The sequence below is a fragment of the Hypomesus transpacificus genome, chromosome 14 (genome assembly GCF_021917145.1).
Source record: "Hypomesus transpacificus isolate Combined female chromosome 14, fHypTra1, whole genome shotgun sequence".
NCBI classification, from domain to species: Eukaryota; Metazoa; Chordata; class Actinopteri; order Osmeriformes; family Osmeridae; genus Hypomesus; species Hypomesus transpacificus.
Window position 1 is genome coordinate 3,755,723 of NC_061073.1, and position 20,859 is coordinate 3,776,581.

General features: G+C 46.1%; 1 protein-coding gene across 1 annotated transcript in view; it reads right to left on the minus strand.

The window, feature by feature from the left end:
• Window positions 1–20,859, minus strand: part of nrcama (neuronal cell adhesion molecule a) — a 59,467-nt gene that overhangs the window by 5,534 nt on the left and 33,074 nt on the right. Inside the window, exons 3-29 of the mRNA XM_047034081.1 lie at window positions 15,248–15,424; window positions 14,629–14,646; window positions 13,964–14,069; window positions 13,663–13,856; window positions 12,998–13,120; window positions 12,556–12,726; window positions 11,869–11,925; window positions 10,851–10,962; window positions 10,487–10,671; window positions 10,095–10,226; window positions 9,794–9,937; window positions 9,567–9,678; window positions 8,961–9,127; window positions 8,424–8,571; window positions 8,198–8,322; window positions 7,849–7,878; window positions 6,893–6,994; window positions 6,279–6,476; window positions 6,039–6,109; window positions 5,540–5,765; window positions 5,302–5,417; window positions 4,304–4,508; window positions 4,020–4,142; window positions 3,263–3,439; window positions 1,945–2,013; window positions 1,405–1,527; window positions 463–618 (exon numbers count right to left, since the gene is read on the minus strand). Coding sequence (XP_046890037.1) covers window positions 463–618; window positions 1,405–1,527; window positions 1,945–2,013; window positions 3,263–3,439; window positions 4,020–4,142; window positions 4,304–4,508; window positions 5,302–5,417; window positions 5,540–5,765; window positions 6,039–6,109; window positions 6,279–6,476; window positions 6,893–6,994; window positions 7,849–7,878; window positions 8,198–8,322; window positions 8,424–8,571; window positions 8,961–9,127; window positions 9,567–9,678; window positions 9,794–9,937; window positions 10,095–10,226; window positions 10,487–10,671; window positions 10,851–10,962; window positions 11,869–11,925; window positions 12,556–12,726; window positions 12,998–13,120; window positions 13,663–13,856; window positions 13,964–14,069; window positions 14,629–14,646; window positions 15,248–15,329 — 3,472 coding nt within the window. The 5' untranslated portion in view covers window positions 15,330–15,424. The remainder of the gene's footprint in view (window positions 1–462; window positions 619–1,404; window positions 1,528–1,944; window positions 2,014–3,262; window positions 3,440–4,019; window positions 4,143–4,303; window positions 4,509–5,301; window positions 5,418–5,539; window positions 5,766–6,038; window positions 6,110–6,278; window positions 6,477–6,892; window positions 6,995–7,848; window positions 7,879–8,197; window positions 8,323–8,423; window positions 8,572–8,960; window positions 9,128–9,566; window positions 9,679–9,793; window positions 9,938–10,094; window positions 10,227–10,486; window positions 10,672–10,850; window positions 10,963–11,868; window positions 11,926–12,555; window positions 12,727–12,997; window positions 13,121–13,662; window positions 13,857–13,963; window positions 14,070–14,628; window positions 14,647–15,247; window positions 15,425–20,859) is intronic.

Here is a 20,859-nt window from a genome sequence, read left to right on the forward strand (position 1 = left end):
TCACCTCATGCACACACATACACACGCCGAGCGAGCACACTCTAATGTTAACCCCTCGGGAAGGGAAAATTAGGAAGGAAATTAAACAACGCCACATCCATCCATCTTCTACGTGCAAAGAATCCTCCTCTTCGTGAACGCCTTAAGAATGCTGTCACACGCGACGCTGGCCGCATCACTTCAGGTTCAAGGACAAACACACAGGACGGCATCATGCAGTGCCCTACGGTACCTTATCTACATCGCTACTGAACATGCCTACGGTAAGTTTCAATTAAAAGGTGATCACAACAAATACGAATGAAAAAAGAACTGTTAAATCCCATGCTGGACTTGGGACAACAAGCAGAGAGAGACACAACAACGACACGACTGATACACAAGCTTGACTAATCACACCACACAGGTAAAGGCAAGGCAGGGCTTGGCAGAGGTGACCGCCCTGCACTCGTGCTGCCTCACCTGGAACCGTGACCAAAAGCTCCTCCGAGTGGTGCACCGCCTGGTCGGCGTGACCCCTGGCGACCACACGCACCCTATAGGACAGACCCTCCTTTAAGCCCCTCAGCAAATAGGTCTGAGAGCCATTTACATACTCTGTGTGCCACTCCTGTTCACCTGGGGGGTTGCAGGGAGAAAGGTACTTTCACATGTGAGACCAAGTGGGATGGAGGTCATGCAAGGATGGTTCTCTCTTATTAGGAACTCAACTGAAATAAAAGGTGTCTGCTAAACGAATAAAATGTCATGTAAAATAATAGTGACGTAGAATCATACTGACAATTAAATGCAATGATAGGAATTCTACAGTTCTGTAAATTAGACGCTATACTTAATGTACAGAAGTTATGCTTGTTATGAATTGTATGGTATGGTTATGGTAAATATGGCGTTGGGACTTTGATATTGTATGTCTCACTGAAAAAAATGTGATTTTACTAAAACCTACAATGAATCTGATTAGAGTGTGACGTGGCCTTCATAGCTAGCTACATTGGAACTGAAGGAATGATACATGCTCCTGTAGATACTTTCTACACTGTACATAGAATGGGTTAAGTATAGGTGTGAGAGAATCATACTGATAAAGCAGAGTTAGGTTTTCATTCTCTGAATACCAAACATCTTTATGGCCGGTTGATGTGGCATTTCTCTATGTTTTTCTGCAGAGGCGTGTGCCAGCTGTTTGAAGGACAAAACCAGTGTTCTGGCCAAAATATCGTAGATGCTAAATCATTATTCCAATTACTGCCAAATTGTGTTCATCACATCAGGCCCAAAGGCAGTAGCCAATCCCGTCCTCCCTATCATTGTTTCTGTGCACCTGCACCAGCCAATTACAGAGTAGGAGTCTCTTGCCACCCGTGCATGTGTTGGAACTCGTGGATATGGAGGAGTGCTTACTGTTCATTACTAGGTACTCTACATAAACGTCTTTCTCCAGGCCCCAGTATTCCCAACTGATCAGAGCCCCGTCCTCTCCCAGCGAGGAGCTAACGTTCCCAAACGCTGGAGCGGTCGGAAGCACTGAGCACACAGGAGAGAAAACAGCGATCAAGCTCTAACTCGAGGTCAGATCAACACCAACAATTAGTCAAACCCTTCTTGTGTTTCTCTGGAATGATTCCCCGTTATAATAACGTGTGATTCTCTACCCCTTCCTAAGACTCTTCTACAAAATACAATCCCTAAGGTAGCTATACCATTACAACTTGAATCAGGAAACCTGTATAACAGCAGGCTTTATCAGGGTAGATTGCGTATTTTAACGTGTCTCTTTACATATCTAGACTGTCATCCCTAGATAACACCGAAATGATGGAGAACCATTAACTCCTGCAGACAGATTGAAACGGGTACACAAACAAGAGGAACGAACATGTAGCTAAGGACATCCTCGGGTTAGCTTCTACAAGACACTAATCACAAGAGGGACTAGAGCACCTGTTCCCTTGTGGTGGTGTGGGTGGCGTGGAGGATGCCGTGCTATGGGGTGTGAGGGCTCAATGATCCCTGCAACAACATGGAGAGGAATAAGGATCACCACACACACACACACACAACACACACGTGCACACACACGCATACTTAATACACAAACACAGCAGCATCAACCCAAGGTAGAGGCAGGCAGTGAGGTGGTTACAGAACATACAGTAGTTCCATGAGCATGCTTGTGGTGCAAACAAACAATGCTCTGTATGGGGAAAGCGCCGGAAAACATAGACAATTGACACTCACAGCGGGGTGAGAGGGGGAACTGTCAAGGGCTGCATAACACACACATAAACCAGCTCTTGCTTTGAAGAGTTTTCCGGCTGTAGGACGAAAACTGCAAGACTTGAAACATCTCATCACATCTCTACTGTATCTTGTCATAATGCTTTCAAGCTCCCAGGGTGGGGTCTTTGAAATGCGTATGGTCCTACTGGGCAGGAGGGGTGGATGCAAGGGCTCGGGCTTTCAAAGGGAAGGGAGTGCTGCTCTTTGAAGCCAAGTCTATATGAGGAGCATGCACAGCTTGGAGGGCTACTGCAGATACCTGGGCCCACATCTACTGTAGGCTGGTGAATTAAAGCTTCGAGAGAAACAAGAGGGAACACGGTCAATACGCCAGGATGATCCACATTTTCACTACTATGCACTGTCCCAGTCGAGGTAAAAGAGGATCGACATGCATCATGGAAATAGGCATAACTTGTGGAGCATTTGACTATTAATCAAATGTTCGTAACCCCCACTGTCCTTGCTAAGTGAACATGTTACAAACAAAGTTGAACACATTCAGGATATTCTAGAACTCCGACTGATTAAACTGGACCATGTCATGCTTAGGCCAGTGCTCATTGTAAACATTGGCCAATCACAGTCTAAGATTCTGTGTATCCACAAACTGACATAAGCCAGAGGTCCACTAGCTGTTATTTGAACACAACACACAAACAGAGCACTATGCCTGACAAACATGTTCAAGACAAAAAACAACTGCTTTTTATCATTCACAAAACCACAATTACACTTTAAACATGATATATTTCATTAGTAATGTACATGACATTACACATGCTGTACATGTACACAAACATGCACACAAACACTGCATGCATACAATTTGCACCACAATGATGTGTGGCCTGTGGAGAGAAAACTAGCTCCCCTACACCCTGGCCATATCTCCAGTTACCAAGCTGAACACTGGAAGTACACTGCTTTGCTAAATGTATACTCAGCTACAGCAGTCAGTCAGTTGATGAACACTTACCTTCGTCCATGATAGTGATGGCCTCCTCTGTAATGGCGGGGCCTGCCCCCCTGTTTGTTTTGGCATTAAAATAGAACTTGTAGCGTGTGCTGTACTTGAGGTTGAGCAGAGTGACCGATGTCTCGTTGGGGGGCAGGGCCAGTTCCACCACTGGGCCCAGCTCATTGGAGTTATTGACTAGAGAGGAGGGGGCAGGGCGGGTTGGTGGAGTATAGCGAGATGGGACAGGTGAAGGGGAGGGGAAAGGGGACGGAGGGGGGCGGAGGGTTAAGGGGGGGAGGATCAACGAGGTGGGGATGAGTGGGTAAAAGGGAGAGGTGAGGAGAAAAGGGTGCAGGTAAGGGTAGAGTCAAATGCGGTGGGTAGAGGGAATGAGGTGATGGAGAGATGGGGGATTGAAAGATGGAGTGACACCAAATGATATATTAGTGACATATTAAAATGGCTCACAACCATAGCCAAATGGTTGGAGGACTGTGATACCGCCATCAACAATCCCCCCTCCAATACCCCAGCTACGTTTTTGATAATTTCCAGTCTATGAAACTGAAGTGAACACCTAACTCATCAACTAGACATAGACAAACATGACAGACTTCATTGAAAAAAAAATCACGTTACACTCGAAAGTGAACTGAACATGGTCAAAGACTGAGACACTGATAAGCCATCGTAGTTTTTTTAAAACCCTGACGGTCACTAGCTCAACCTGTTGAGCTTATTGAATTAACTTGCACCTTTCTCCCCGGAGGCTCACCTGTCTGGTATCTGAGAGTGTAGCCGGTGAGGTGCCCGTTACGGTTGTGGGGAGGGCCCCAGCTCAGAGTCAGGGAGTCCAGGTTGGGGTTGGTGATTCTCAGGAAAGACGGATGCCCTGGAGCTGCGCCAGAAACAAAACAACATGTGACAACTGATAAATCTTTCAGGCTGCACGTACCATGGCCTCGTTGCTAATGGCTAAACATAGCAATGAAATCACCATAGAAGGGGTTATGTATGGGGTTCCGTTCAGACGTATAGAGCATGAGTGGCGATCTGTACCTCCCTCTGGAGTCTCAAACTGCTGGCTGGTGCTGGCAGGTCCCTCTCCCCTGCTGTTGTAGGCCCTCATGTTGAAGGCGTAGAGGCTAAAGGGCTCCAGACCAGGCAGCATGCCATGGCTCTTGTTCCCGCTGAAGAGAAGGACTTGTTGCTCCACGTGGTGCGAGTTGTGTTTGTGGAGGCTCTGTTCCTTCCAGTAGTACAGCTGTGAAACACACGCGTGCACACACGCGGGAAATCAGCGGACAAGCAAACAGACCAGTCCTAGGTTTTAGCCCAAAGGAAGACCAAACACAGATAGGGCCAGAGGGTTTTCCTATTTTGGTCCCAAGGGGGGGTAAAAAGTAGCCTGGCTCTGCCGTCCTATGTACTTCCGCTCAATTTTGATTTTGCTTCTGTACTCGGTCTGGCCATTCAGTACGTAAGTCAGATTTTGCAGGTTAATTTTTAACCGGCCAATCAGCGAACAAAGGGAGTGGCTGAAAACAATGACGTTGATGTCGTGCGCTAGTTTTGTGTTGTAGTTCCGTAATGGCGGCAGAGAAAGATGCGAGCGAAGCCATTCGGTCCGTTGTGGCAACGCTGCCGAATATCCAACAGCTAAAGCCGGAGCAAGAACAAGTTTTGCTGAGTTTTGTTGGTGGCCATGATGGTGTGGCCCTCCTCCCCACAGGGTTCGGGAAAAGTTTGATTTTCCAGCTACGGCAGCTAGTTCTGTTACAGTGGTGAAGGAATTGGCTAAGGCGAACGCTCGCAATTGGTTATGGCAGATCAGAGTGGCTCTGGGCAGATCCAACAGTTTTAAACTTCAACAGAGTACCCGCCTACAAGGAAGTCAACGCTTATCAATGGAGCGAGGCCAGACTCTGTACAAATGAAATGTATGAGAGTTTGGTTAGGACCAAGCTAGGTAAAAAGGCCCATGTCATCTTTGAGACCTTGTAAGGAGGATTGAGAGCCTTGTCACGTCATGGTGTGATGGATGTGGTGCACTGTACCTTGTATCCCTTCAGGCGTCCCCGCACAGATTTGGGAGGGACGTGTTCCCAGTGGATCTCGGCCAGGGTGCTGTTCAAGGCCATGACCTGGACGTTGTCTGGAGGCGACAACGGCACTGCAGCATGGCAACACAGAAGACTTCATGTAGACAGACTGGTTCAACTCTGGTTCAGATAGGAAATGTGAAACATTTAGAGACAACGAGGTCAACGTTTACAAGATGGCGGTCATACTCACGGTCCTCTCCCGAGTAGCCAGTGACAGTTGGGGGTTCAGGTCCAGGCCCGTGCTCGTTCAGAGCTTGAACCTTCACTTCGTAGGGGACAAAGGTGGGCGTCCCGGAGACCACAAACTTGGAGACATTAGCCACGGTCACTGAGCTCCACTGATTGTCCACCTCCTTCTGTCTCCACATGACCTTATACTGCAGGCCACGGCCGTTGGACTGAAGACCCAGCAATGGCTGGAGGTGGGAGGTAGAACATGTACAAACTTTAGTCAAATAATTCTTTTAGGTCCATAACATGAAAAAAAGGGAATTTGAGCAAAATGTATGATGTGTAGCCGCAAAATGTATACAGAATGTACAGCAGAAGATCGAGGATCAGAAGTGCAAAGTTCTATCAGTATCTTGGTGGTCAGAGTCTAGCAACAATCAGACCCACTGCAAAGTCACCACATCTCAGTTATGATGAACAAAAACGTGTAGACACGAGCCGTTGGTTTCATCCCTCACCTTCCATGAGATGACAAGGTTGTCATGTTCGGTTCCATGACCTTCCACTCCTGACGGGTTCTCGTCGGGCGCTAGATGAGACAGAGGAAACAAAACCACGACATATTATGGGACGGACCACAATGAATAAACAGAATGCATACCACAGTATATGAAAGCCAGCCAACAGGCTCGCAGGTAATCGACGGACGTGTCTCATCCTTCGTGTATTGATCCTAGACCAAACAGTGGCACACACACCTGCTGGCCGGGTCTTGTACATCCTGGAGGGGTAGCTGGGCTGGCTCAGGCCCACAGCGTTGAGGGCCAGGACTCTGAAGGTGTAGTGGACATAGGGGGAGAGCTTCAGGTGGGCCGTGGTCCTGGTGCCTGGGATCTCCGTCATGTTGTGCCAGTGGCCATGATGGTGCAGGGAGTCCTCGTACTGGATGATGAATTCTGTGTAAGAGAGGTTGGTAAAGGGCATGGTGAAGGGATGAAGGATTGAAGTTCATTCACAGGTCACAATTCACAGTTACGTTTTGATGACACAGATTTCAGTTATCATTAAAATGAATATGAGATTTTATTTATATATTATTCATCACAATTAACAGAGAAAACTAGGATGATGGATCATCCCCAAAAAACGTACATATTTCCTGTACCCATACAATCAAATCTGTAAAAAGGGGCATATGGGACTGTGGAGAGCAAACATCGTTTGCTCCCTCATCATGATTAACTAGATTTAATGGTGTTGGTGTTATAATAGCTAGATTAGCTTCTCATAATGATATTATAAGCATGTTAGGGTACTAAACATTACACATTCACTCATTTCAGCACAACCACACACACACACACATACTCACTCTGGATGGGGCTGTTGTATTCATTCCCAGGGATCCAGGTGAGCTGGACACTCCTGTCTCTCTGGTCAGTCAGTTCCAGGTCGGTCGGAGGGTCCGGATATTCTGAAAAAGAAGAACCAGGTTCAGAACAACAAAACTGCATTCACTGCTCAGATGGCAGGATGCTGTTGCCACGCCATGCCACAAACTGCAAGGAACCAGTTGAGATCCCTTTTTATAACGACATGTCAGCAAATTATGGACAAGAATAAAAAATGGATTCAAAAGGTTGTGCTCCCTGAGGGCAATGCTGCTCATAGCTGATATTTGGATCTCATCAGAACCATGATTATTTTGACACGCAACATGTCAAAATTTGATTGCACATCAAAAAGGTCCAAACTGGAGTGATGTGTCAACAGATAACCAAGGGATCCTGCCTGACACAGAAGCTTAGCAGAGCAGACACGTACACTGATGATGTGGTAGGGGTGCTTAGCCCCAATGACAAAGCAGCATGCGTGCTGGGTGCCAAAACGCACATGACGGAAAAGGCAGAACTTCAGAGGCGCCCTGCTGTGAGGCAGTGGAGGCGGCAGCTTAACAAACACTGTCTGGATTCCGAGGCAGTTGTAATTACAGCACCGTCTGGGCCCACTCTCCTGAATCGGTAATGTATGGACTTGACACATGCAAAACAACATGCAGCCTCTAAATATGGAAGTGATATGCAGGTTTAAAAGGAAAAGAAGGGAGGGAAAGCCTGAAATGAAAAACAAGCCAGTGGAAGATGGTGATTCGATATCAACGCGATGGTCTTTTGTGTCTGTCAGGATGGGAAACTGATGATGACCAAAAATAAACTCCAATGAGCAGATCTGCAGGTCACAGCATGCTTGGGTGTGCAAACGAGACAGATACATTCTACACACACACAGAAGCTTTGTGGTGTGCTTGTGTGTGTGTTGCTTGTTTACCGTAGGCGATAGCTGGAGTGGGTGTGGCGTCTGCCAGGTAGGAGGGCAGGAGTGAGGTAGGTGAAGGTTAGCAGTTAGTCACACAACGTTATAAACCTACTGTCTCTGTTTCGGCACAGGTGCAATACATATTCTGTTGACATTTCAGAAGATATTGGATCCATTTTCCCATCTCTAAGCCAGAGAGAGTTGCAAAAATGAATGCCAAAGGTATTCACGCAACTGTAATATTGAGTAACAAAATCAATAAGAGAGGACACTTGAAGATGAAGGCAGTGATATCTCCAAGGACAATGATGTTGTTCTGACTCACATTGTCATCCCGAGATTCATGAGAAAATAAACGTACCAACTACAGTGAGCTTGGCACTGGCAGAGTCCTGGTCCAGACTGGTGTTCATGATGCAGGTGTAAACACCCTCGTCGCTCTCTGTCACTTTTGTTATAGTCAGGCTGTCATTGTCCACCACAAACCTGGCAGCCCACAGACACACACAGTCAGCATACTACAGTAGTGTACAGTGCATATGTTAGACGGGATGTTGAGATGCTGAGATGTCAGAATCAATACGGACCTCTCGTCATCGGGCAGTTCTCCGTTGTCCTTCAGCCAGGTGACAGTGGGCAGGAGGGTGGGGTCGTGCTTCACCTTACACTCAAACACCACACTGTTACTCCTCTTTACGACCTTGTACTCCGGCTGCTTCAAGATCCGTGTGGGCTCTGGGAGAAGAGAAGAAATGTGTCTACAGGGCATCTGAACTAGGTGTCTGCATTCTTCATGGTCCAATTCCTGGATTTAAAGGAATTGGACAGGATTTACAGGCGCCTGAGAGTTGTATTAGTGTCACAGACACATCACACTCTCAAAAGGCCTTACACAATCATTTCCAGGGACAAAACAAACAGTGTACTGCTGATGGAGGAACACAAGTTCTTTCATTTACATTTGGCAGACGCTTATCACACACTTATCCAGTGTAACTTACAGGAAGTGCAGGGAGGTGAAGTGCCTTGCCCAAGGACACAACGTCATTTTTCACAATCGAACAAGCAACTTTCTGATTAATAGCCCGATTCCCTAACCGCTCCGCCATCTGACCCTCTCTCACCCTTGACCTGCAGGTAGACGTGGTTCACAGAGATGCCCAGGAAGTTACGGGCCACGCAAGTGTATTTGCCGCTGTTCTGTGCCTGAGCAACATGGATCTCCAGAGTCCCGTTGTCATGCAAGATGTAAGGGTCTCCATCCAGGGTGCTGGAGCGGCTATCCTTAAACCTGGAAGACAAGAGGAGAGTATATCTCAGTGGTTAGAGCACTTGACCACAGATCAGCAGGTTCAAATTCTCCCGTACAGTACATTGTTTTGCATGAGCTCTTAAGTTCTCTCCATCAGGAAACTGGAAGAGTAAAACAATTTGTTTAAAGTGTTAACTAATAGTTAGTTAATTATTTATAAAACATTAACAACACATTATAAAAATGAAAAATAATTTAAAAATTAAATAATTCCTAAGCTTATTATTAAAAACGTTGTAAATCATTAATAAACATTCAAAAAATGATTTATCTAGTTACTAATACAATTTATAAGGTGTTTGATAACTGCATTGCCCTAATATATAGACAGCTTGTTAACATAGTTACGAACCAGTAGTAAATAAGCTGTCAACAGCCCATTTCATTTTTGTCTTTCCTGTTCCTGACAGAAACGTACCATGTGATGTTTGGGATCGGCGAGCCGAACACCGAGCAGTCCAGTAAGGCAGGGTTGTTTCTGATGACCTGGTAGACCGTGTCGGCCGGGGTCAGGACTCTGGGCGGCTCAGCTGGAGTGACCACACACAACAATTGTCTGACTCATGACTATCAGCGCTCTACCTTATAACCCACAGAAATGTTTGTGAAATGCTGTGAGTGGTATTTCAGCATGTATGCGCTTACACAGGACATTGACAAAGGCGTTTTCCAGCAGGTAGCCATATTCATTGGAGGCGTTACACTGGTAGACAGCACTGGATCCAATCTGAACCTGTGTGAATATGATGGTGTCATCCTCCACTGTCCTGCTGGGGTCTCTGGGCGAGTCTGCCAGAACACAAAGGATGAAATATAATAAAGGTTACAAGAGTCGCACTTACTGCTTAAATATGCAGTAGAACCTGGCTTGTTCGTATGAATACGACATCACAGTCTCATCAAAGGAGTCCCTCAACAGTAACTAATGTACAGCGAGGGGACTCACTCTCAATAGAAACGCCGTTCATGGTCCAGGTGATTGTGGGTTTGGGCAGGCCATTGGCCCGGCAGGTAAGGACTCCAGTCTCTCTGGGAGCCAGAACCAGGTTTTTAGGGGAAGTGATCCAGTATGGAGCGGCTGCAGAGAGGTAGGGAGAGAAAACAGAAGGCAGGACGGTTGATTACTGTGCACTCTATGCACGGATGTCAAATATTTAGAAAATCCATAAGGAAAGACAGAAAGAGAGAAGGAGACGGGGGAGAGACAGAGAGAGAGGATGAGAGGGAGAGAGAGAGGAAGAGAGGGAGAGAGAGAGGGAGAAGGAGACAGAGAGAGAGGGAGAGAGAAACACACAGCTGGTGAGCAGATGGCACTGGTGAGACGTGTCTTACACAGACCTTTGACGGTGACGCGGATGGTGTGGTGGATGTTGCCCAGGCTGTTGACGGCCTTGCAGCGGTAGTCTCCGGCGTCCGATGTGGACACGTTCACGATACGCAGGGTCTTCTTGTAGTGTGGGAAGGAGGTGCGCTCAGCAGGGAACTCCCCACTCACCTTACTCCATGAGATCTCTGGGGTAGGCCTGGGGACATAAGAGGAGAAAAGAGGGGAAGAGAGAGAGAGAGCGTGCGCGAGAGAGAGAGACGTACAGAGTCAGAGATGAGCCATAACCTTTTTAAATATTACCAGCAGCCTGTAAATCTCTATCATCCATTATCACACACCACATTAGTGATAATGTGTTCATGTTTTCCTGCTTACAGTCCTTCAGCGATGCACTCCATCTCCAGGACCTGTCCTCTTAGAACCAGCTTGGAACTGGTGGGACCGGAAGGGACGAGGAATGAGGGCTTCCTCTCCTCCGCTGGGCTGTCTTGGGTCACAGGGCAACAAATGTAGGGTTAGTAACTACTGGAACATCCTTGCGTGTCAGCCAGTGTTGCCATGGACATCAAAGCCAAATACAGTGATCAAGATCTGGCTTTGTTGAAGGCAAGCATGTCTGTTCCAGTGCAGTTCTAAAACATATTTGCTACAGTACAGTTGACACCAGTGAGAATAACAAGTAACATGTCGATGGTGTGGATTCAGAGTTCAAGAAAATGGTGGCTGGAGGGAAGGCAGTGGTGATTCAAGTATAGAGAATGTGAGTCCATGCAAGCTGACTCTGGTTAGCTTCTGTGTGGAGTCTTCAGGAACCTGGACACCACTTCACTACATGACATTATGTTCAGAGTGCCAGACAGACAAAGAAATGATGGACTCATGAACAAAGAGATAATGAACTGGAAGGAAACTAAGTGTGGCGGAAAAGGAAAGGTGGTAAGAGGATTGTGAGGAGGTAATTAGGAGGACTCGGAATTAAGAATAACAGATTGCAGTTTTGGCTGGTTGAGTTTTTAACGTTTTAAGGTTTGTTTCTGTTCATAGAAGTTTGCATATCTGTCAAATTCTTGATGATAAAGGATTTAACACTACCAATCTCAACTGACTGAGAAATGTCCTTTGTCCGTTTAGTCAGTTAAATCCTGTATTGCACAGGATATATTCCAGCTGGAAAAACATACAGCTGTCAATATCTGTATCTTGAAAGGGTGTTAATCTTCAGTTTATGTAGGAAGGTATGCAGGCTAGTTGGTCACAAGATGTTATTCACTGGTTAAGTTGGGATCAGAGGTAGGGTCATACGGTAGGGGGTTTAAGGGTTAATGTTAGAGGTCTCTGGGGAGGTACTGGTAGTCCAGAGAAGGTGCAATCACTAGGGGGTGCCAAAACTCACCACTAAAAATATCTGTGCCATTGTAAAAATCTGCCATTGTCTCATTGATTGCATCCACTGTAATACAACAGAAAATCAAACATGCCACAAGTTGAAATCATCGAGTGATACACAAATGAAAGCAAGATCAAAAGTGATGCAGCAACAAAACATGAATGTTCAGAAATCAAATGGTGAGAACATAACGCTGGTATGATTCATAGATATGGATTAGATGGTTATCAGGTCTTGTCTGGTCCATCCAGCACAGTGGCGTCATGTCCATGGTCCAGGGCATGAAGAGACCCTTTGTTGTATAGAGAGTGTACAGTCCATACAAGCAGAAGCCTTACAAAAACAATACACTGAGGGACCATATAAATGCAGATACACAAATGATGTCTGACAATGTGCCTTTTCAGCATGGCCACTGCTGGCGTCCCCAAGGTTGCGATCACAGATATGAAACGGTTTCCCCTCCTACACAGTCTGGACACGTGTTCGAGGAACACAAGAGCACATATTCTGTACACACACACACACAAACACTCTTACATATTCTGCGAACACACACACACACACATACAAACACTCATACATATTCTGTACACACGAAAAACACTCTTACATATTCTGTATACACACACACACACACACTCTTACATATACTGTACACATACACACACACACACACACACACACACTTACGGTTGAGGACTTTGACGGTGATGGGTTGTTTCTGCTGGATGGTCTGGGTGTGGGGGAAGCGAGCATAGCAGATGTAGTCATTTCTCGAGTCCTCTTTCAGGATGTTGGAGAAGTACAGGTCTCCGTTCAACGCCTGGGACACCCTGCTGCTCTGTGGGAGCCTCTGGAAGTCTGAGAGAGACAGAAAACGGGGGGGGGGGGGGGGGGGAGAGTGAGTGTGTGTGTATGTGTGTGAGAGAGAGAGAGATATAAATAGAGAGACAAATAGAGAGAAAAAGAGAGAGAAAGAGAGAGATGGAGCAATTAGCAAGTATGTCAATCCCACGGGTGTGTAAATACTCATTGTTCAGTGGGTTCAGACTGCAGCTCTGGAAACTAACTGACTAACTAAACAAACTGCATCAAATGCTACCACCCAGACACACAGCAAACATAGACTCACTGTTGTCCATCCAGAATATAATGGGTGGGGGCAACCCTGCAGGGGGCCTGCAATGGAGCACCAGGGACACGCCCTCCTGCACGACAATTGGCTCGTTTCTCTCTTTCGACCACAAGGGGGACTCTGGAGGGGAGAAGCAGTTTGCACAAAAGGCACACAAGTCATGATGAAAACATGATAAAAAAATAAAAATAAACATTTGAATGGTGGTGACAGGTAACAAGGGAGAGGGAGAGCGGAGGAATGAATTGTATGGAAACTACGTGGCTGTAGTAAGCTACAGAAATAGAGATGGAAAGATAGGGAGAGAGAGAGAGAGAGAGAGAGAGAGAGAGAGAGAGAGAGAGAGAGAGAGAGAGAGAGAGAGAGAGAGAGAGAGACTACGGAAAGCTAAGGAGAACCCAGGAACGTTTTGCATGCTGTTTTCCTGTTGAGCAAGCTTTACCTTCCAGGAAGAGAGCTTTCAGGACGGTTAAAGCAACTTATTTGTCAAAGGAGGAAAGAGAAAATAAGTAAATCCTCACAAATGGTGTGAATAACAAAAAGGAGAAATAAAAAAAAGAAATGAGACTAGGACAATGGAGAAATGAATAGGATTATATGAGAAATACTTGAAATGATGAAACAGTCTACTAATTCAAGACAGAAAGGCCTGTGCTTCTTACTGGACTGGCGAACAATAATGTTGTTTGACATAGCGGTCCCATGGTCATTTCTGGCCGTGCACTGGTACACCCCTTCATAGGATTCGGCCTTCTCCCCACTGATGTCCACCACCAGAGTTCCAGAGTGGGGCTTCATGGTAACCTTGGGGTCCATATCAATGTCAAAGTGGGTCCCATTCCTGGTCCAAAAGAAGCTGTGAGAGAATGGCTGTTAGTGAGGGTCTGCTGAGGCATGGTAGAGAGACAGTTTAAATGTGCTAGTGTCTAAATGTGTGTGTGCGTGTGTGTGCATGCATCCCACCTGGGATATGGCTTCCCCTTGGCATCACAGTGGATAACGATGTTCTCCCGCGGGTCAATGATGTAATCCTTTGGGGACTGGTGAGTTATGGTTGGTGGCTGCGGCACTGGGGGGCGGGGGGGGGGGGGGGTCGAGTTAATCATTGGCAATCTGCATAACTCAGCTGTTTCCTACTGGCTGCAGACCACACAACCAGTCACGAAATGACATGCGAGTACTGCACTTATACTGCTCAGGGAAAACTGCTGATGACCTAGCTCTACCTGGACTTAGAATGCACAGACGTGAAAAGCATGCGGGAGAGAATTCTCGTTCGTAATGGTCATTCTGAAAAGATATCTGTCAGTGGCAGATTGGGATATCAATAAACGCCATTTCTTTTTTCTAATGGCTTTGAAAAAATCATGCGGTCTAACAGTTTGCACACTGTTGGAATACCTGCCACTGTTTATCAACAAAACAATACACCACACAAGTCACACACTAAATAATAACAGCATTGCATGCAAATCCTGCAAACACTCAAATTCACACAGATAAGTGCAAAACAAAAGAAAATCCAGCAAAGCAAAAATAAATATTTTGGGGGAAACCACAACAAAACAACAATGTGCTTAAACACTGTGGTCACACTGCACGCAGTTAGGCAGCTTGGTTGAACTTACATCCTTCCCGAACTTTAGCTTTTTATCCACCAAGAATCAGCATAACATTTGTGACATAATAAAGAGAACCAGATATTAGTGGTTAAAAACATCTCTCAGTAATTCCTCTTCAGAACAAGATTGTGGCAGACCATGCTTTTGGAAGTTCCAGGCCTTGAGACAGCAAGCTCTCTCTGTGAATAATTATAACCAATGACTCCCACAACAGAGCTCTATTACCACATTTTGACCTTAGTCTAGATCTACAATTAATTATTAAGACACACAAGTGTTTTTTGTCCACCAGTGGCAAACATGCTGAACAGGCTGTTTTCATAGCACAACCAAGGCAACGTTAGAAGAATTAATAAAAGATTTAGGCCTAAATGTATCTGAAAACTTGACAATGTATCCATAGTACATATTACAAATAAGTACATCACTTTGAATGTGAATGTAATAATATGAATAATGTAATGTACTTATTCAGCTTTATTCGAAGTGATGTACAGAATGGATCTCAACCTGTTGATCTGCCGTCAAATGCTCTTCCACTAAGCTATACCCATCCCTATCCCCATTACATATCCCATCCTTATCCCACCATGATTCTGAATGTGAATGTGCATGTTGTTCTTACGATCCAGCGGGACCTCCAGGGAGCTGGCGAGGTGTCCCAGGCAGAGCACCAGGAGCAACGCGCACTTCCTCGTCCTCTCCATCGTCGGTGTGTGGCGCGCCGGCCCTGCCCCAGACACAGCAAAGTCCTGCTTCTCTCCTCAATGTACGAATGTCACAGACCCGTGCACATTCACAACTGTAGACAGATTAAAGGAAAGCGAGAGAGAGAGAGAGAGAGAGAGAGAGAGAGAGAGAGAGAGAAAGAAAGAGTGAGCGTGCCAGAGAGAGAGGGAGACAGAGAGACAGGGAAAGAGAGAACGAAATAAGAGTTTAGCAAAAACAGACACGGAACTAATCACAGTGAAACCACGACTACTAAACCATTGAGTATCCATTGATCCATCAGTCAGTTGCATGCTGTGCTCCAGACCAGTCATGTCAGCTGGAGACTGAGGGGCGTAGAGATACACCTCACACAGCACTGGGATGCACTGCCGCGGATGAATGGCAGTCGCCATGCGGTGGGGGTTGCCCAGCCGTGCTCTCGTTTTGATGTAGTGCTCTGAGATAGGGAGCGACGTGGCCCGCATGGGTTCATTTAGCCCAGCTAATCACTGCCATGGCGACAGCACCATTAGGCCCCTGCCATATCGATCACATCAGCCATGGATGACATGTCAGTGGACACCAGTTTCTCCTCTCTATATTGGCTAGCAATATCCCTCTCATCTCTCTCTCTCTCTTTCTCTCTCTCTCTCTCTCTCTCTCTCTCTCTCTCTCTCTCTCTCTCTTGCTCGCTCGCTCTCTCGATTGACCAGCCAGCTGGCTGACGGACTGAAAGGAGGTCACACACCAACAACACTAGAATAACGTGTACAGTAAGGTGCTGGCAGCGCGTAGTTGTTGTGTAACAGTGAAGGTCAGGTGTTATTGGACAGCTAAAGGTTTGACACTGCAGCTTTAAAATCAACCTATGGATAACAGGGCAGTTAAATAGTTTGGTGAAACCCACATGTACTAAAGTCCACTGATGCTTTTATTTCAATGGCTACAGCTAGTTGACTGTTACAGTAATTATTAGTTATTATGCAAGGCCTTCTGATTCATCTGCTCACTGGGCTGTTCAGCCAATGAACACCAGTGTTCATTTAGCTGTGAGGATGAACAGTGAAGAATGAATCTGAAATGAAGTGTTTTGAGATGAAGGGCTTTGGTCGTTGCCAGGCAGTTTAAAATTGTCATTATTCCATCATCCAACCCAGCAGCAGAGTGACAGAGAGCAAGAGAGAGAGAGAGAGGGGGAGAGAGAGAGAGAGAGAGAGAGAGAGAGAGAGAGAGAGAGAGAGAGAGAGAGAGAGAATTGTAAAGGAAAGAGAGAGACAGAAAGAAAAAAAGAAAACGAGAAGCCTGCCAGCGAAGCCTGACAGCCACAACTAGACGTGTCCAACAGAATCAATCTAACAGTGTTGACAGAAAAGGAGGACAAAAGTCCAGGGCTCCGAAACAAGAGAACAAGAGATCACGAATCATAAAATGGCAAGAAAAATCTGTACTGTGTGTAGCATGAGCAAACAACTCCATTTTCAACAAGATCACTACCCAGCCCTCACAAAGGGTCGTTTTTTCTAGTGAGGAACTGAAGTACAGTACACTGCTTTCATCATGCTCTCCTTTCCATGCTACCTGAGGCCTCCGATGGCCCACTAACGCTATTAAAATGTCATGGCTGTCGTCTGTGTTGAGCAGCTTCTCTGTTATCTCTACCTTAATGATAGGATTTGCTTTTTAATGTTTATTACCCAATTAGGGCCAAATAAGTGTACCACTAAGACTTCCCTATTTCCCTGTTACTTCTGGCTTGCCTGAAGGCAATGGTGGTGTGTTTGTGTGTGTGTGTGTGTATGTGGGACGGGGGGAGGGGGGTTGCCAGGTTTGAACCTGGGATTGAGACTAGGCAGGCTGGGGTTAGGTCTCCTTAGGGATCTGATGTATGTGTTATTGCTGCAGTGAGTCAGTGCAAGTCCCGAGAGCCCCAGCCTTGTGGCAGAATGGGGGAGAGGAGGACTGGAGGGGTAATGTTTTCCGCCCCTAGATTGAACTACAACTCTCCAGGGAGACCCTGTATTAGTCGCCCGGGGCAGCCAATCAGGGGCCTATGCACGTCTGCAGACAGCCCTGGCTGAGGACTTGACACAAAAAGATCCATGGGGGCAATTTCATCAAGCACACGTTCAGATGACAGCCAGCCTTCTGGAGACAGCTACCGAGGCTCTATACCATCTTACAGGTCCTACATACATACATACATACATACATACATACATACATACATACATACATACATACATACATACATACATACATACATACATACATACATACATACATACATACATACATACATACATACATACATACATACATACATACATACATACATACATACATACATACATACTACTGACCCTGAGGTAATTTTTACAGTGAAACACTAAAGATAGGATGGCTCTATTTCCTTTAAAACCATGAAACGTACTGTGAATTTGACAATTTACTGCAGGAAAAGACAAAGAAGGAGAGCAGACCATGACAGTCAGAGAATAAATGTGTTAATTATCCCATTTTATGAGATATCCCAAAGCCCCAGGATTCTTCTCTGAAAGGGAGATGGTTCTCCATCCAGAATTCATTTTCCCAACTTAATGAGGTGTAGCGACTCTGCTCCAGCTGGTCAGTGTGTGTGTGTGTGTGTGTGTGTGTGTGTGTATGTGTGTGTGTGTGTAATAATCCCTGCAAGGTGTGTTACAGTGTGACTGATCTCTGATTCCAGGCCCCCCCCACCACCAACATTCCCTCTTGGGGACCACTGGGTCACTCTGGGGAGGAACCACCTATCATTGCCTGGAGCAACTTAGGTTTCCCCCACCAAAACCCAATCATTTCCAACAGGATCAACACACAACCCCCAAAAAACTGAAGTAACAGAAGTATTTTTTCTTTCTTTTTTGTCACATTTACAGCAGCTCCTAAAACTAAAAGCTGGACTTTGTCAGACAAGAAATACAAATCCACCCTTTCACACCCAAAAACATTCTCCTTGTCAAACCCAACATTTAGGATTATGTTGTCACACAGTCATCTGCCAAAGCGCCTGAGTCAATAGAGCTCTAACCAAGTTTTGGTGCTGACTGCTGAGCCGAGGTAGACCCTGCATTGTCTGGAGCATGGTGCCAAACGCCTGACAGGGAGCTAGCAGGAAACAGACTCCTTTTAACTCAACACTACAGGCTTCCCAGGTTGCTCCTCCAGCCACTGTTTCCAACAGTTCTTTAAGCATCAAGGAAAACTGAAGAATATACCCAAAGCACAGAATAATGGATGATCTGGCTGATTATTCAAAAGGGGATTATTCCATTACCAACACTAGCTGATTAGCATGGAAGCTAGTGACACTACAGGCATTGAGTGCTGTTATCCCAGTGTAAATCATTAATGTCAGCAGTTTGAGAGGTTAACAGTAATTACTGTCCACCACCACATAAGCCTGCCTTGTCCTCCGCACTCTTTCTTTCTCTTTCTCTTCATCATTCCAGGAGGGAAACACTCGGGCCTTGTGTGACGGTTCAATTGAGCTGCCTGGTCGTTCATTCAGTCGGCCTCTTCAATTAGCCCATTGTCATGTTCCCACGGTCAGCCACTTCACCGGCCCCACCACTAATTGGTTTGGTGCACATGTCAGAGGGTCCGGCACATGCAGCGTACACACTGCCAGGGGGACGTGAGGGGTCAGCCCGGGGCGTGCCAACATCCCCCACCACATATGGTGCCCGCAGAGGAAACAGGCAGCAGGGCAATGTGGACACAGACTGAACCAAACGCAACCCGGAAAATGAACAAATGGGATGATTAACCTACAGTAAATCAACATAGACTTACTCCAATATGAAAGGCTTCAAAACTGCAAAACTTCAAATGCATTATGCAAGTGAAATCTTTTTTTATATGATATGCAACACAGCTACTGTGTTGTTAGCATTGACCTGGCGGCAGCACTGTGTAGCCCCCACTGTACCCAGAGGGAAAGACAAAAGCAGCGCAGCCTAATTAACTTCCATAATCACTGCTATTGAAGGCTCGCGCAATCAACCGTTTGCGGGGCGCAGCGCGGCTGTAATGAAACAGCAGGAATCCCCCCAGTCGTTGATTGAATGTGAGAGAGTAATGAAGAGAATGGCTCCACGGTCACAGAGAGTAATCAGAGTGGTGATAGGAGGAAGGATACGGTCCGGGGTTCCTCCTATGGGTGTGAGTTGGTCCTCGTGCTCCTCACTCTGATGCTCTGCGTGCGACTCCATGTCATGAAAGGAGGGAGCCGGGCACCCATCTCTCTGTCTTATTATAGTGCAGCTGGGGGGGCCGGGAGGGAGGTGGTGGGTGGGTGGGTGGGGGTGTGGGGCGGCGGAGGGGAGGAGGGGGAAGGAGTTGGGGGCTAAGGGAAGGCTTTGCCTTGTCTCGGTACACCACGACTAGACAGAGGACAAGCCAGGCTGGCAGAGATACTTTGATTTTGATTTCAAACAGCAAAATTATACAAATGCACAAAATACAGTTGCATTATATCGACCCAGTGCCAAAAACAAGAGCTTTTTGACCAAGTAAAAGGAGACATGACAAATGAGCAGCTAGATCATCACACAGCCAGCTGTCTTTAATTGCCTTGATTTTATGAGCCATTTCAAAGCCCATGTGGTTGAGAGACATTAGATGGATATGAAATAAAATTGTAAATTTGATGTTTTATGTTGAATTTCCAGCCAGCCCAAAAATTGGGATTTTATTGGCTTGATAGTTTCTGGTGGGCCCCTTATCTGTGACCAAGTGTGTCACAATGAAATTCCAGGGAGTGGTTTCAGCATACGTTTCCCATAAGCCTCTCATTAGGTTTTATAATTGGGGGGAGGTAGGCTATGCAAATAATTGGTGTGGTTAACATATGAATTGAGGTCCTGTTGTTCATGGCAGGCCGGTCCTGAAAACAGTGCTGTCCCCTTTCATCAGCACTGTACAAGGCTAGACAATAGGATCCATCTTTTATTAATTCGCCCAACAACAAACATGTTATTAGTATCCTTGTTTCTGTTGTTGATGAATATTCACTAAACACAAGGTTTCAAACCGTTTACACCAACTATAACACAACAGCATCACTCTTTTGTCACAGAAGAATTTAGCAGCATGTCACTTGTCTATGGTCTTTTCACTTTCTACCAATTATGCATCCCAGCTCTATGCTAACACACACCATGTTTCTGGGTGCCACACTGTCTATAGATTGCCATTAGCACCTTTAGCTCCCAGGCTAACAAACAGCTAATGTAAAGTGTCCCACGTCGTGTCCAGTCCATCCCTCCATAGAAACCACACATTGACATTCGCTAAGCTTCCTCCCTCTCTCTGAATTCACATACAAAAAACACCTTCATCTCTTATTCACAATTCTCTCCCTCCCTCCCTCCATCCCTCCATCCCTCCCTCTCACCACACAAATGCTAATCAGCAGTGCCACATTAGAGAGGGCCTCTTTAGCATTCAGATGGGAGATGTGCGTTGGCGGCTGTGCGAAGCTACACA